The sequence below is a fragment of the Ambystoma mexicanum genome, chromosome 6q, assembly GCF_040938575.1.
Source record: "Ambystoma mexicanum isolate Mex_15411 chromosome 6q, UKY_AmexF1_1, whole genome shotgun sequence".
Taxonomy (NCBI): Eukaryota; Metazoa; Chordata; class Amphibia; order Caudata; family Ambystomatidae; genus Ambystoma; species Ambystoma mexicanum.
This window is the reverse complement of record NC_090937.1, coordinates 1,126,674,973-1,126,691,873: the sequence shown is the minus strand read 5'-3', so window position 1 is coordinate 1,126,691,873 and position 16,901 is coordinate 1,126,674,973. Positions and strand designations below refer to the sequence as shown.

Below are 16,901 nucleotides of genomic sequence, written 5' to 3'. Positions count from 1 at the left end.
TTTAAAGTCCAAAGATTACAGCACAATGGTGAGCTAATGTTAAAGGCAATTTGTAAAAAGAAAGCATGCCATCTTTGGGAGTCGATTGACAATAACATAATCCCCAACCCGCACTTTTATCTAATGCAGTATCTGAGTATGGATGGGTTAACCATTTTAGAGCTCTGTTTGCTCCAATTAAATCTATAAAGGAGGAAAAAGAAATAGAGCCCCTGGGTGAATGGTCCTTTATCTTCGAAAAGGAAGATATTGAAAGCTTAATTACAAAACTGAGCTCCTTGCAAGCTCCAGGTCCAGACGGCCTTACCAATACTATGCTCAAGGAAGCCCCTGGATTATAGGCCGATTTTACCTTTCTTTTATTAAGGCAGGTGATGAGGGCAACAGAGGTGCCGAATTCCTGGAAATCTGCACTAATAGTACCCATATTCAAGAAGGGCGATAGGGAGGATCCTAAAAACTACCTGCCTATTGCACTCTTGGATATTTTGAGTAAACTCTATGCCTCTGTGATTTTGCGCCACCTGACTATATGGGCAACTGCAGCAGGCCGACTTGATCCCTGAGAGTCGGGTTATGTTAAAGGAGTGGGAACCAACTGAAACCTTTTTCTGTTAAATTTGTTAAAATTACGAGCTATCAAAAGAGGTACCAAAATGTATCTAGCATTTGTGGACCTAGAGCAAGCTTTTGATAGCGCAGATAAAGGTAGAAAAAATTAGAAGGTTGGAAGTGCCCTTGGGACCTTCTGCACGCAATTAAAGCACTTTACTCATACACTACGATGCAGGTCAGATTAAATTTGGAAGGACTTTTCTCTAAAGAATTCAACACATATAGGGTCTGAAGCAGGGTTGCCCCTTGGCTCTGGCCCTATTTCACCTATATTTGGCTGACCTGTGTGATAGTCAGGAGTCTGTGGATGCTCTATGAGGACGATTTGGTCCTTATTGACCAAACAGCCACAGGCTTGCAGCATAGATTGGACCAACTGCAAGGCTACATAATGAAAAAAGACCTGAAGATCAATGTAAAGAAATCCAGGATAATGACCTTGAATTCATTAAAAGGCAATCAAAAACGCATGTTTAAATGGTATATAATGACCTTGAATTCATTAAAAGGCAATCAAAAACGCACGTTTAAATGGTATGTGGGTCAAGAGAGATTGGAACGTATAAATTCAATTGTTTATTTGGGCCTCTGTATAAATCGAAGCATAAATTAGAATCCCAGGGACCTGGAATTAAGATCTAAAGTTAGAAGCTGGGCGGCCCAGGGATTAGCGTTGCATGTGAGATATGGTAAATTTACTACCTTACCAATTGTGACCTTCTTTAAGCAGAAGGCCATTCCGATCTTAACCTAGCAGAGGCTGCTTTAAATCTTTCATCGTGAATTTGGGAGGTACTGGAGGGCACATTCTGGAAAAGGGTTCTTCGCCTTTCAAAGGCACTACTATCTTTGTCTATTAGATACAAACTAGGCCTTCAATCACTCTATTCAGTGGCCCTCTGGAGGTTGCCGTCCTTGTTTTTCGAAAGTGCGCCACAGCAGATTCTTTTCCCCCATTTGAAATACTAAGAAACCTGAACAACAAGGATCCATACTGGCCGCTGGAGAGTTGTACGACCAAATGCATGAGTTGCTTAGATAGCTTCGAAACCTCAACTGAAATCTTGATATTAAATCCTGGTGAGGTTAAACAGAAACTCTGGCGTCAGGATTAGATGCATACTCAAGAGAAAAGAAAGGGATATAAACTGCAAATCTTAACAATGAAAGTTGATCTGTTAACACAGTCCCTAAATATCTAGCTAAATTTCCTTGCTCTTACCATCGTGCCCAATTAATGCGTTTGAACTTATATTAGGTATTGAGTATGAAAAAGCAGATTGATTCAGAAGACTCTGCTTGTAGGTTTTGTTTAAAGACAGGAATGATTGAGACAGTGAAACATAGTTGTATGCTGTAGTGGCTTGATACCCCTGAGAACACGCTGTTTTGGGGGATTTTGTCGACAATGTTAACATTTTAATAGCAGAGGAATGGTGGACTATGTTTTTAATGGATGAACACCCTCCTGTGAATTCTGCAGTCATAACATTTTTGGAAGAAGTTTTTAACTTGCAATAGAGATACTGTTTGGAATTTGTATTCTTTTTTTATTATTAATTGAATCATGCATTTTGGTATTTACATGGCATTGATTACATGTAATGTGATTTTGAGAAATATGAAAGGTTTGAAATAAACCAAGCCTAAATAATAAAATTACAAAATAAACATGTGCTCACTTAGCCGATTTGGAACTAAACATGTAGGGAAGGCTAAAAGGAAATTGTATACTACCTCTTTTTTTCTACAATTATACATAAAAGTGTCTGGGCTCCCTTTAGTGACAGTGTAATCTTTCAGCATACTGTGCAACAAAGGTGGTCCTGTCTCGAATATGGATGCACTAATCATCCTCAGAATCAATGTAAGATTGCACTAGGCACTTTATAGATGAATGTGTGAGAGTGAATGTGTATGAGCAGATTGTATTTATTAAGTTTGTAGTGATTTGATGTTTTGTTGCGAATTTACATTATTTACAATTTTCACATGTGTCTGTGTTTATACTGTTTTTATGTTTTACAGACAGGGTTGATGAATATGTGATTATTGAATTAAATTATATTCCAATGTACTATATGAATAATAATTAAAATATTGGATTACTAACTGTGCAGTTTGCAATCACGCTTCTGGGTTGTGTGTGGTATATAATAATTCATTTGACACAAAAGGACCAAGAAAAGGGTTTCAAGCCTGAGTGTACCCTTACGTATTCACACAATAGAAGATTCAGGTTGATCGATTATGTAGAGATATTTTCACAAAATGTTTAATTTTTTATTTTTAGTTCGCCCTCTACAGAGGTACTTGGAATTACTTTAAAAAATTGCTTCATAGATGAAAAAATTATTTTATTCGGTTTCTCTAGCCACAGGGTATAAAAAGGAGGTACAGATAGATATATTTATATTGTGTACTGATATTCCTTTTTTTTAATTAAAAAAAGGATAGTGTTTCAAATCTCTCGTATTTCTCTTCTGTTCTGATCTTTCTCATAATTTTCCTTAATTTTCAGAATCCAGTTTGGAAAGTTTTTGATGATTCCCATCTTTTTTGTGGGGAGTCATAAATCAGGAGGCCCGAATGAGTTTTAAATTCATTATCTACTCATCTGAGACTCTTCCTGATATTTGAAAAGATGGGAATCATCAAAAACTTTCGAAACTGGATTCTGAAAATTAAGGAAAAATATGAGAAAGATCAGAACAGAAGAGAAACACGGGAGATTTGAAACACTATCCTTTTTTTTAAAAAAAACAAAGGAATATCAGTACACAATAGAAATATATCTACCTGTACCTCCTTTTTATACCCTGTGGATAGAGAAACAGAATAAAATCATTTTTTCATCTATGAAGCAATTTTTTTAAAGTAATTCCAAGTACCTCTCTAGAGGGCGAACTAAAAATAAAAAAATTAAACATTTTGTGAAAATATCCCTACAGAATCGATCAACCTGAGTCTTCTATTGTGTGAATATATAATAATTCATACCAGGGGTACCCACTTGCGTTTAACCATGGGGTCTCTTTCTAGTGTTTTTGTGATGCTGGAAATCAAGACATTCAGAGAAAAATAACTGAACTGACCCTCTCCTGCCCTTGCTATCCCTGACAAATACTCTATCGTCCGGCATTACCGAGATTCCAACCTTTCCAAAGGGAGGAGGTAGGTGGAGATCGTCTTTATATACGAAACCACACTTGGGTTAAGAATTATCCCCAATCAAACCATGCCCACTTCAGAACTACTATCCATTAAATTACCAACCGCTCCATCCAGCACCATCACCATACATCTCATCTATCGCCCCCCACCACCACATTCAAAGACGATATTTCGCTCCTCCCATCATCTAACACCAAACCGAAATCTAAAGTTATCCTTCTGGGTGATATTAACTTGGGCTTCCAGGACCCCGAAGACCCAAAGGCCTCGGCCATTGCCGACACTATCTCTCAACTAAGATTCCTACATAGAATAACTGAACCTACACACAACAAAGGTCGAACCCTCGACTGGTTAGCTGACCTCAATTGCGACATTAGCATCCTGTCCAACACACCCTACGCATGGTCAGCCCACCAATTGATCTCCTTCACCATACAAGAAGGTATGCAACCTAACAACCAAATCCTGGCCCTACCTATACTTAAAAGAAACAAACGCAATATAACCATGGAGAAACTACTACCCTTGCTCCAGCCAATCATCAGCCGTACCACTACACTTACAGACCCCACTACCTTGGTTGACCTCTATAACCATACGTTAACTAAAGCCATTAATACGATAGCACCACTAAAACTGCGCAAATCTAAACCACGTGCGCATCTCAACTCATGGTAAACCTCTCATCTCAGATCCCTACGGAAACTGAAAAGAAACTCAGAAGTGCTATGGAAAAGTATCCCGTCTACAACCAATAAGGAGAATTTCTCATTAGCTTCCCTTAACTACATAGAAGCCATTGTCCAAGCCAAAAAAAGACAATTATAACTGCATCATCAATGCCAAATCAAGCACCAAGGAACTCTTAAACATTTTGAAAGAGCTTGATTTTCCTGAATCTTAATGATAAGACAGTTGCTCCTTCTTGGGTCTCCCGCTAAACTGAACAAATTAGATAATCAATTTACCTCTTTCAACATTGATGGCAACAGAATCAAAATCTCCAAAGATGTTAAAACATTATTTAGACTCGGCTCTCACATTAATAAGACAAATTAACGCTATTGCATCCTTCTTTGCCTATACCTGCAAACTTATCACTGCCTGCAGACCATTCTTAACGCCTGCAAACTGCATCACTTTAGCTAGGGCCTTAGTCCTATCTAAACTTGACTATTGTAATGCACTTTATTTAGGAACTACCCAACGGAAACTAAATAAGATGCAAGTCATAAAAAATAATGCCATCTGGTCAGCTCTGAATATCCCAAGAACACAACATATCTCTGAAACCAGGGGTAACCTGAACTGGCTTGCCGTCAAGCAAGGAATTGCACTCAAAACCCTATCCCTTACTCACAAGTGTCTCGCCAACGTGGCAGCCCACTATCCAACAGTTTCAATCACAATTTACCAGCCCGCCCAACCAGAACGTCTCAGACTCACTGCATTAAGATCTCCTGGTTCAACTTACAAAGAGCAGGAGGGCTTAGCTTCCCTGTCCTAGCAGCGAAAAATTGGAACGTACTTCCCGTAACACCAAAATCAGAACCTTCATACCACGTATTCAGGAAAAATATCAAGGTTTGGCTACATGAGCAAGAACACACCTAATCCCATAATACTGCCTACCTTGCACGGTTACATCTGACACTGCACTGTTCCCTTTAACTTTGTACTGTTCCCTTTCACACTGTAACCATTATATGCATCAACGTGTTCCCTATTCAACTAGTGTCTTTTCGTGAAATGTATCTGTATATATGTAACCAGCCATTATCCTATCACACTCAAATGTATATATGTAACTTTGTAAAAGGTGATAATGTAACTTGTAAGCTAAGCGCCCAGATGCCTCAGGGCTTGGAACGCTCTACAAATAAATAAACTAAACTGAATGTTAGGACTTGTCAAAGTTGCTAATTGAGTTTGGAAAAAACTGTGGCTATTCAACAGACCAAAGTTAGACTTCTGGACAACCTGATCAACCAAGTTTTAATACAATTATTTAACTTTATTATGTCTCAAGTCTTTTATATTTAAGCTTTGTAGTCCTCCCCCGGGCCATAAATGGCCCAGGACCCAAACTGATGCCCAAACGAATCAAGTGTTTTAACGAGGGCTCATAGATATTCAAACCCGGTGTATCCCAATGGGGGGTGGTGGGTTATACAGCTATTAATACCCCATCACAGGCTGTTCCTGTTCGTTTCACACAATGCCCAGGGTTACTAATGTGAGAGGAAAAGCAGGCTGCAGTGGATGCATGGTAAAAGAGCTGGTGATGCGTACAAGAAGCAGGCATTCAGCCCTGAAGGAGGACCGGCGTTAAGCGGACAATGGAGTGGCTCAGAACGGCCATGCGGGCAGAGGAAAATGGTGGTGGGGTAACAGCAAACTGGTACGCTCTGGGCAGGAGTGAGACTTGGCTAAAACTCCCGACTCTATCAGGAAACTGAGCCTGAAGTACAGCTAACAAAATTACCAAGTCACTCCCTGGGGTTCTTATAAAAAAAATACCTCACTGACTAGAAGAACAGAATAACACAGACCTGAAGGAAGCTGGACTTAAAAAAGCGAATGACTAATTTCTGTCTTTTACCACTGGATACGGGCCAGAATGGATTTAGCATCTTTGATTCAGGATTCAAGTGGTGGAGATGCACGTATATGAAATGTACTACAGGCCATGTAATATGGAACTACACGCTAACTGACACAGTGTTGATATTCATTGATATTGACCAAGACGTCCACTTTGGCTCTACGGGTAAAATTCATGAAATATATATAACAGTTAAGACACATTTGAAAAAGCGTGTCACTATGAAGAAAATCCATGAACGTAGAACAGGCATTGGATTATGGAGACATACAATCATAATATACAAAATTAAAACAAATATTGAAAATAATATGCAACAAATACAATTATAAATACCTTATTAGCTGCTTCTAGAGAGCTGATGAGACTCTGAAGCTCTTCTTTATTCATTTCTATAGAGATTGGCTCAATTTCATTATTTTCTCGAACATCCAAATCAAGATTCACAAGTGGCATCTGGAGAGCGGATATTTTATCACTGGAGAGTGCAAGCTGTATAAAATAGGAGTAAAACAAAGTCAACATTACATTTGTTTCCCTATTATGACAATTATCTGTGATTCCACAAACTATGCATACTAAAGCACCTATAACACTATGTAGGATAGCAATTCATGAAAGTGCTTTTGAAAAGTCACAAATGGGCTGCAATTTTGTTTTCAGCCACCCGACTGTATTCAACATGCTTAGCAAACAGATTCCACTATTAAATATAAATATACAATACTATGCATCTTGGGGTTAAGTTTAAACAATTGAAAGCCATCTACCAGAGGGACAACAAATTAAATGGCCACTAAGCAGAATTACTTTGGTGTTCATTTTGCAAGCTCACCCAACTGGATTCCATGTTTCTAATACCAGGTTTTACAGACATTCCAGAAAGGTGTAGGAATTTTGAGGTTTGGTACGAAGGTTGGGTACTACACGATTAACCAAATACTTGTTGTACAAAGGCAATATAATTTCCACCATTTACGGTGCTGGTACGTGGAGATATTCTCTAGCACAACAGCTAGAGGTAATAAAAAACGAATTCCTTAGAAAAGATATGGGCCAACCTATGTCTACCTCTTTGGGTCGTCCAACACACTACTTCATGCCTCATAACGGGAACTAAGAGATTTGACCACATCTCCCCCCTCCTAGCCCTCCTAGGAGAATTAATCTTACTCCCCATTACAGCTAGGATACTCTTCAAAAATACCTGCATCACATAAGGCAACTACTGGCAAACATCATCCTACCTAGCCATAAAACTCATGGACTCAGGTGGGACATGCCGCCACTAGAAGTTAGGCTCAAGACTAAACTGTCCTGCTAAGAGAAAATTATGAAACAGGGCTCATCTTGCCTCACCCCCAGCCTACTGGAACACCATCCCTGTTGCAATGTGGATCACTCCAACACTCAGATGAGGAAGGAACTCAAGTCCCTGTGCTTCGAGAAATTCCTTAGGAGTTGCAGGTCCAAAGTGGCCCTGGGTATATTCCACACCTGTAGTATAGAATTTCCAAACTACTAAAACCTTAAACGTCCCCTCAACCGATATCATTTAACTGCAAATTATTTGTACAGCAGTCTGCTATTTCCTAGCTAGGGTTGCGCTACATAAACCCCACACTTTGGTTCATATGCTACATCTGGAGTTGGGTTTCAGTCACCTAATAGTGTCCTTAGTATAAGTCTTTATGGGAGACATTGTTTATGCCCATTGATTATTTTGGTATTTATTGAGCATGGACCTAGCTTCGGGAAGCAGCGGAGCACTGCACACATCAGTGGGTTAATAGTATTATGTGTAAGAGGGCCACGATACAGCAGGGCTATGCGAAGTTACAGTTAATCAACCTTCACCCAAAGTTAGGTTTATGGTGAACAGTCCGGTCTGGATGTGGGTATGCACAGTGTTATGGAAGAGGAATTGTGCTTGAAGTTGAGTGGCTAGGGCTCTTTTGAGGATCTTGCCAGTAAAAGAAAGTTGTGGGATGGTCGAAAGTCGCTAAGGTCATCGGAGTCCAGTGTTGTTTGTTATTTGTTTGCTAGTATTTGAATGGTTTGGAAGGTAGTGGAAAATGTTCCCGGGGTGGGTAGAGTGCTTCTGTGGGGAGTTAGTATGTATAGTATATATTGTAAACAAGATAGATAGGAGATTTGCTTGGAGTTACATTTTTATAAATGTTATACTGATGTTAATGTATGGAAACATTACGACTTGAAAATGTGTTTTGAACATATTTTTTTAATTTACATGTATGTCTTCATAGAACTGATTTTTCTGATGCAGATTCTTTCTGAAATAAAAATAGTTTTTCAAACACAATACAGTACTTCTAGATAAGACACTGTAAATACAGCTATTTTTCCAGTTTTGTTTTCTTTATGAAATGTTGTAGCCATCTATGCTAGATCATTTAGTCATTTTTTTTTAAATCCTCTTTCACAACAACAAGCAAACGTGTTTAGATACTCAGACTCATGCCCTCCACCTCCCACCTAGTGTATCGCAGGGACAAGATCGTCATTCACCACTCCTCGATAAACTACAGAAATAAATTCTACAACTTGAAGAGTGCATAAAGAGAAATGTATGCAGACCAGACTGTCATTATCGAGCCTTCTACTGCATATAGCGGACATGGTTGAAGTAGGTTCTTCAGTGTGAAAAAGACAATGGCAAAGACAAAGGCCCTCGTTACGAGTTTGGGGTATGTCCGGCGCTAATTCTGCCTGACAGAATTACTGTTACTGTAGTGGTGTCCGATGGAATTAGCACTGAGGGGAAATAGCGTCATGCTGAAAATGTGAAGTTCAGTGGTGGCCATTTTGAAAAAATACCATCTTGAGTCACCCATTGCCTGTAGCCATTCATAGGCAGAACTTGTGGCAAACATGTTGCAGGACAAAGGCAAGGGAAAGGTGTCAGAAATGTGCCAGAGTATGCGAATATTCAGTGAGCCGGAGCTGCAGGTCCTTGCTGATGAGGTTGTGAGCCATGCAAGGGAGCTGTTCAGGTCAAGCCGACAGAAAAGCACAGGCCAGAGGAAAAATGCCATCTGGTCTGCCTTAAGGGACAAGGTGTTGGCAGTTGGCACCATACCCGGTGACAACGAGGAGTCATCTAAGTGGGAGCAACCAATCAACTCGAGGCTGGCGAGTATAAATGACACCACTCTAATGACAATGCATGACCTCACTCCCTAGCCTATGCACGTGGCAGTCGGCATAATCAGATGGGTACAATCCGCAGGCCAATAGCCTACCAAATGGCATTGTGCATGTGCAATCGTAGGTGGAACGGCATGTCCACATAGAAGTTTACCATATCACATACAGACATGTGACCCATGCAATCATTAGGCACCGCCATCAGGGCAGGCCATGGCTATGGGACAACTGTGACCCTCTTGTGTCCACATCCATCATCGAAACACTCAAAAGCCAATCAACCCACATAGGAAACACCAATGACTGGCCCGACACGTGTTAATGACATTTGAGCAAACCATCTGCCAATAAGGGCCTGCATATGAGGCTGTGGAAAGTCCCTAAGTCACTCCACCTTAGTCCAACCTTGGAGGGGCAGTGCATGCTACCCAACTACCTACCCTGCCCATGTCCCCTGCTGACCCCACTGGGCAATCCACAGATGAGGCTTCACACATAAATTGCATGAAAAACAGCCCTGACAGAGGCCATAAGCGCAAAAAGTACTGTACACATTCTTCAGTACATAAACCCACTGAAAACCCATGTGTCGCATGTGATGCTGGAAATGCATTGGAGGGACAGGGCCTCCATGTCCTTATTTTCTGCACAGATGTCCAGTGGGACCCCTGGCAGTGCAGCTGTTCCTCTTTTTTGTCATGGTGAACAGAGACACTTGGCCTACCCTTATGGCACCCATGGGTGGGGGTACAATTCTGTACCCGTAATGTATGTTTTTAGTGACCTTTGTGATGCCCACAGAGCAGGGTATGGACTGGTGGCAGTTTAATGCTGATGTGACAGGTGCTCTGGATTTCCTCCACTTTGGGATGCCTATGCCCTGCCATAGGAATCAGTGGATTCCTGATAGAAAGCAAGATGGCCCCTGGGGCCTCTTGGTTTCTATTTCCTGTTACCTTGTTTTCCCAAAGTCCTGGGAAGCCCTGACTCTGTCCCTTCCCCTGTCTGTTGGGTGGAGGAACCATATATAGTCTTGTGGGGAATTCCAGGGCAGTCTGGCTGGAGCCTGGCCAGTGACTGTATGTTGTGGGTACACCGTTGGAGTGTGATCTGTGTGAATAGTACGTGACCAATATGCATTCTATGTTATGGTTGTCTGGTTTCTGTGTGTGTGACACAATGAATGAAACAGCCCTGCCTGGAACTGACATGAATGCAGTGTGGTGTGCTAAAAGGCTGGGTGCTTGCCGCAATCCACATTCCTTGTTATGGGTGTCTGGGTGGAAATGAATGGCCTGAATGCCTGAGAGCCCGATTGGCTGCCTGCTTGAATGAATGCCCTTCTGTGTGATTTGCTAACTGAGCCGGCTCAACCAGAGTGAATGAGGGACAGATGTGTATATCTGTGGACCTCTAACTTAGCAATTTGTTCAGAAGCTGAAGTTGAAACTTGAAGCTCATCCTTGAAGCCCAGCTGGAAGAAGAAGTATTGCTATTGCATTTCCTTCAACAAAATCTAAAAGCTGTCGAGTCTGTAGAGGACTGATCCGAGAGAGGACCTGGCAAGGAGGCCTCTCCCCGTGCTACAAAGGACCATCGTGCAAAAACCTGCTGGTCTTCATCGAGGCACCCTAGAAGCCAGTCCAGAAAGGCTGTCGACTGGAGAAGAGGTCTGCCGAGAATCCTGAAGAGAAGCACCTGGACATCAAGTCCACTGACGTCGACCTGGGTTGGGAAGATTTCCGTGACCGCTGGAAGCTAAGTACAATCGTGTTGCCCAGAAGCGGGGACTCCTTGACGCCGTGCTACTCGATGATGGGAGCCGCGAAAGATCCCCCTTTGCCTAAGAACATTTGACAGTGGGCTCCATTGCCATCACCGTCAACCACTTTGTCCCGCCGGAGAAAGTGGAGGTCGGCTGCAACTGGGGAAAGTCTTCTGATGCGTTTACCGCCACCTGAAGCCCACAAAGACGTCCAGAGGACACTGACAAAGTGAAGATCCGAGGTCGAGCTCGCTGTCAAGTCCCAATCGCCGAAGCTATCCAGAGGTACCTGTTGCAGCTGCAGCACCGACAGACCAGAGGACTGCCGAAGCAACTCCCAACACCTGATGCCGGCTGCTGGGCCTACATACATAACGGAGTCTTCTTTGCAGCACTGAACACTTTGCATCAAGGTGCACCGCACGCCTCATCTTCCCAGGACTTCCACGAATGATCGTCGATGAGCAAGGTGAAGGTCGAAGCTCCTGTCCCGACGCCAGTGCTCCACTTTTCTTCAAGGATCTCAACACTCTGTGGCTCCTACTTTAGAGGGAGTCCACCCTCGAAGGATTTGTCAATGAACCGTCGAAGAAACTCTTCCATCTCAGGTACATTGGGGTGGTTGAACTTTTTGACCAGGAAGAAAGACTTATTAAACATTTATGGACTGGGCTTGTTAATACTTTTATTACAGGTTGCCCAGGTGGGGGGATCCTCACTCAGAATTGCGTCTCTATAGCTAATGAAAGCATTCTGCCATTGTTTAACTTAACCTGCCTTCCTTCCTTAAGATCTATGTTGATACACCTTGCTGTATGGTTTGTATGCCACATCTTTTTAAATGCATCTAAAGGTAAGTGTGGTACCCCATAGAAACTGTATATATTTGGCATATTAGAATTACCAGAGTACAATTGAATTGTGTATATACCTCTGAACCTTATTTTTATATAGAAAACTGTGTTAGCACATGACAGCGGACATTCCTTTGTGGGGGCTTGGGGACTCACTGTACTTAAGAACCAGCCTGCATCACCTCCTGAGAGCTTAAGCCTTGGTTGCTCGTCCATAGCTACCATAAACAGAACCTTGGCTGGGGTGCTCTGTGCCTCTGCTCTGCCACGAAGAGGACAGACGTACAGATACCCCCCTCCAGTCTTCACACGGCAGATCCACCATAGTGCAGAAGTGTCTTGCATGCCATGCCATGTATAAGTACGTATGACTGACTGCATTTCATTCATCACCCAACAGTTTCACAATCCATCCAGAGAGCCGAATCCGGCCAGAATACATCACAGAGCACTTCCACAGGCTCAAGCACCTCAGCCTCCAACCTGCACCCTGCAGCCATGCACAGGAAGACACCTGGGAGCGAAACCCCTGACAAAAGCAGCAGCATGCCAGCTGCACAAGAAAGCCACACAGACACCAGACAACCAAGTCTGGCAACTGATACCACTGACAGTGTTGCTGATGCAACTGCTGCCCCACCTCCTGGCGCCAGTACAGTCGGCACAGCTGTTGTACCTGCAGCCCTCCTGCTGCCGAGGCCGCTACTCTACCGGTCCCCGTTGAGACACACGAGGACTCCTATACCACCTCAGCCACCCATGAAGTGATGCAGCCAACTACTCACCTCCCCTGACCTCCACACACCCCTGCCTTGGTCATCGATCCAATGCCTCCCGCATCAAGTCTCTGACACAGGGACCGATGAGGATGGCATTACAGCATTAGATGCAGGTGATGAAGTGCAGGTCACCTTTCATATCCCCAGCCCTCTACCCACCACTGAGAGTGTGCCACAGAATTCCCTGGATGTTATATGGAGGAGGCTGAACAATGCATGGAACTTACTGAGAAAATAGCTGAACTGCAACTCCAACACGGTTCTGTGGCAACTGCAGCTAACCCTGTTGTGGGCCAGAGGGTCAGGGTGCTGACAGGGGCAATCTCTGCAGGTGCAGAAACCATGCAGAGTACCCTCCTCCTCACTCTACAGAACATCCAGGGACATGATTCTGAGGATTCCACCTCTGTGACACGCACAGAGGGATCACTGCCTAGCATCCCCCATTGCTAATCTCTGAGGAACATGGCGTACACATAGCCAGAGTAAGCTACCATGCCCAAGAGGCAACTGAAATTACACTTGTTTTGACTTGACATTCATACTGGGCACAAGGGATTTGGGAAGGCATGGGTGTTGTGGATTGAGGGAGGTGGGAATTAATGGGTGTTAAATTCACTACAAAATACATCACATGTACACTTGAATAGATGTGAGGACAATGATTTGTGAGTGGGTGTGAGAAATGTAATATATGGGTATGTACAAATGTGTGAGGTAAGTGCTATCAAATGTGTTCACAAGAAATTGTCAATGAGTTCCTGTCACACAAGACAGCCATCCCTGCCTTTTCCACACACACTGTGTGTCTGCAATTGATCCTTACCATGTGTGGCGTCATCCTCTGAGGGAGCCATGCCAACATCTGTGGGCAGGACATGTCGCCCGATATACATGTTGTGCAGTATGGCACACACTACTATTTTCCCCACCTTCTCTGGTTTATAGATCAGGGCACCTCCTGTCAGTTGGAGATACCGGAAACATCTATTTAGTAGTCCAAATGTTCACTCAATCCCACTCTGGTCCCAATGTGTGCCTCGTTGTAGGCCTCCTATGGTGTGCATGGATTGAGTACAAGTGTCATCAGCCACAACACCTATGGGTATCCAGCGTCACCTGCCAAGGGCATAGGTGTCGTAAATAGAAATATGAGCATGTGTGGCAATTGGTCATGGCATATTGATCAGAAGTCTCTTACTCTTATTTATGGCGCATTGGGGAACCCTATTGTTGTCTATCCCTACAGTATTCAATCTCTCATGTACTACCAGGGAACATGAAAAGAACAAGTTACTTACCCCTGGTAACGTTCTTTCTATTGGATGTTCCTCCCACGTATTCCTCATCTTGTGATATATCTCGCCAGCTTTGCTGCTTCAGAAAACATTTTTGGCAGAAGGCGCTGTATGTGATGCCGTCGCATTGATGTCCCTTGAGGGCCTCGTCGAGCATCAACGTCATCGTCAGTATAAATAGTGCATGCAGCGCCCGTTGGCTTCATTTCTGTTTTTCCTTTCCCCTTTTTCGAGGAATTAACCAGGCGTACCCAAGACCGTAGGCTCTCAGAAAGCACAGAGTGTAATACACGTAAATTGTACAGCGGGGTAGGCTGGGAGGGTCGATGAGGAATACGTGGGAGGAACATCCAATCAAAAGAACGTTACTAGGAGTAAGTAACTTGTTCTTCGAATGGATTGTGTCCTTCCACATATTTTTCATCTTGTGATAGACTCCCAAAGCAGTAACCATTTTGTAGGAGGGAGAATCAATTAATTTAATCATGGACCGAATGGAGAACAGCCTTTGCAAATAGTCCTCCTTGAATGGAGGAAGAATCCAAACAGTAGTGTTTGATAAATGTGTGAATGGATGACCAAGTGGCTGCTGAACAGATGTCATTTATTGGGACACCCCTTTGTAGAGCCGCAGAGGTTGCCATGCCCCTTGTAGAATGAGCCCCTAGGCCTTCCGGTGGGTCCTTTCCCGCAAGTCTATAACATTCTCCAATGGCCACTATGATCCACCTGGATATTGTTTGTTTGGTGACTACCAGGCATAATTTGGGGCCAGTATACCCAATAAAAAGTTGACTATCCTGTTGGAATTTAGCCATTCTTGAAATGTAAAAGCTTAGAGCCCTTTTTGGGTCTATTCTCTGTAGTCTCTCCTCTTCTTTACCCGAATGAGGAGGAAGATAGAAGGTTGGTAGCGTTATCTTCTGCGACAGATGGAAGTCGGAGACTACCTTCGGTAGACAAGATGATTTTACCCTGAGGATGACTATCTTTATAGAAAGTAGCATGAGGAGGATTGCAAGAAAGAGCCTGCAACTCACTTACCCTGCAGGCTGATGTTATTGCGATAAGTAGGCCTGTTTTCAATGTCAGGAGCCTTAAAGGACATGAATGTAAAGCCTCGAATGGGATAAATGTCAGGCATTTTAATACACGGTTTAGGTCCTAAACAGGTACATTAAACGGAACTGGAGGGTATACATTAGTAAGTCCCTTTAGAAATTGTACAATCAAGGGGATTTTAAAATAGTAATCCTCTTCTGAGGAGTGCTTAAAAATGGAAAGCGTTGCTAGGTATCCCTTAATGGTTAATCTGGAGCCCCAAATTGGGTAAATGCAATACGAAAGAAAGCACCATAGGTGTGCCACAATGTATCCACATTCTTATCCCTGCACCAGTTGCTGAACTTAATCCAATAGCACTGGTACAAGAACTTGGTTGCTGGCCTTCTGGCCGAAAGCAAAATCTCCATTACGTCATCCCGGAGGTCCCAATCCTTGCATCTCAGCCTCTCAGAAACCATGCGTGAAGGCTGAGTGTTTTGACCTCTGGATGGAAAACCTGATCTTCCTCTTGCGAGAAAAGATCCTCTCTTTGTGGAAGACGTATTGGAGGGCAGATGGACATGTCCAGAAGGTCCGGGTACCACGTCCTCCTGTCCCAATCCGGAGCAATTAGGATAAGGGATTTCTCAACCTCCTGACCACATGAGGAATGACGGGGATCGAAAGAAACGCATACAGAAGTGGAAATTCCCTGTCAACCACCAATGCGTCTCCTCAAGCTCCTCTTGGGGGAAATTCCCTTAAACAGTACAGCTCGCACTTCCCGTTGCCACTGGACGCGAACAGATCCACTTGAGGGGTTCCCCAAAGCGTGAAGATCTCTTGAAAGACTTCCTGAGCTAGTTCCCACTCGTGGGAGACTGTGCTCTGCCTGCTCACAGCGTCCACCGCCGTTTTCTGCTCTCCGGCTAGGTTAACTGCTGATAGAGAGATTCCTTCTTATATTGCCCAGAACCAGAGCTGCACTGCCTCTCTGCACAGTGGTAGTGACCTTACACCTCCTCTCTTGTTGAGGTAGTATATGGCCACTGTGTTGTCCGTCATTATCAGGACATTCTTTCCCCATACAGAGGGCAGGAAGCCCTTCAGCGGTACTCTGATTGCCCTCAGCTTTAAAAGGTTGATGTGTAGTTCTTGTGTAGGCTTGCCAAATTCTAGTTCTGGCGACGTGTCAAGACCACTAGCCAACTGGAGAGAATCATAAAGGTCTCTCATTTTGGACTCTTCAGAAATAAGCTCTTCTAGCATATTCTGAGTGCCAAATTGTAACCCAAAAGGAGGGGAATCCTCTTCAGAGGGGCGTTCCTCCTCCCAGATTGAAGATACAGACTTAAAAAAGTCTTTCTTCGGAACAGGTTTGTAAACCTTTTCTTGTATGAGCAAAGGCCTCGACAAAGTCGAAGTAACCGTCGACGGTGTCGAAGACGGCTTCGGAAATGGCGCTGGTTTACTCGGCATTGCCTTCGACTTCGGCGTTGAGACATCTGACTCCGACAGAGTCGACAAAGTCATCGAGTTCTTCAACGCTTTGTGTTTCTTCGGTGGTACCGAAGAAAGACTTGTTTCCTGAGTCGA

At 43.4% G+C, this 16,901-nt stretch overlaps 1 protein-coding gene across 1 annotated transcript in view; it reads right to left on the bottom strand.

Annotated features, from left to right (window-relative positions):
• The window catches only part of COMMD8 (COMM domain containing 8), a 371,100-nt gene that overhangs the window by 49,938 nt on the left and 304,261 nt on the right, over window positions 1-16,901 (bottom strand). Inside the window, exon 4 of the mRNA XM_069631717.1 lies at window positions 6,734-6,889. Coding sequence (XP_069487818.1) covers window positions 6,734-6,889 — 156 coding nt within the window. The remainder of the gene's footprint in view (window positions 1-6,733; window positions 6,890-16,901) is intronic.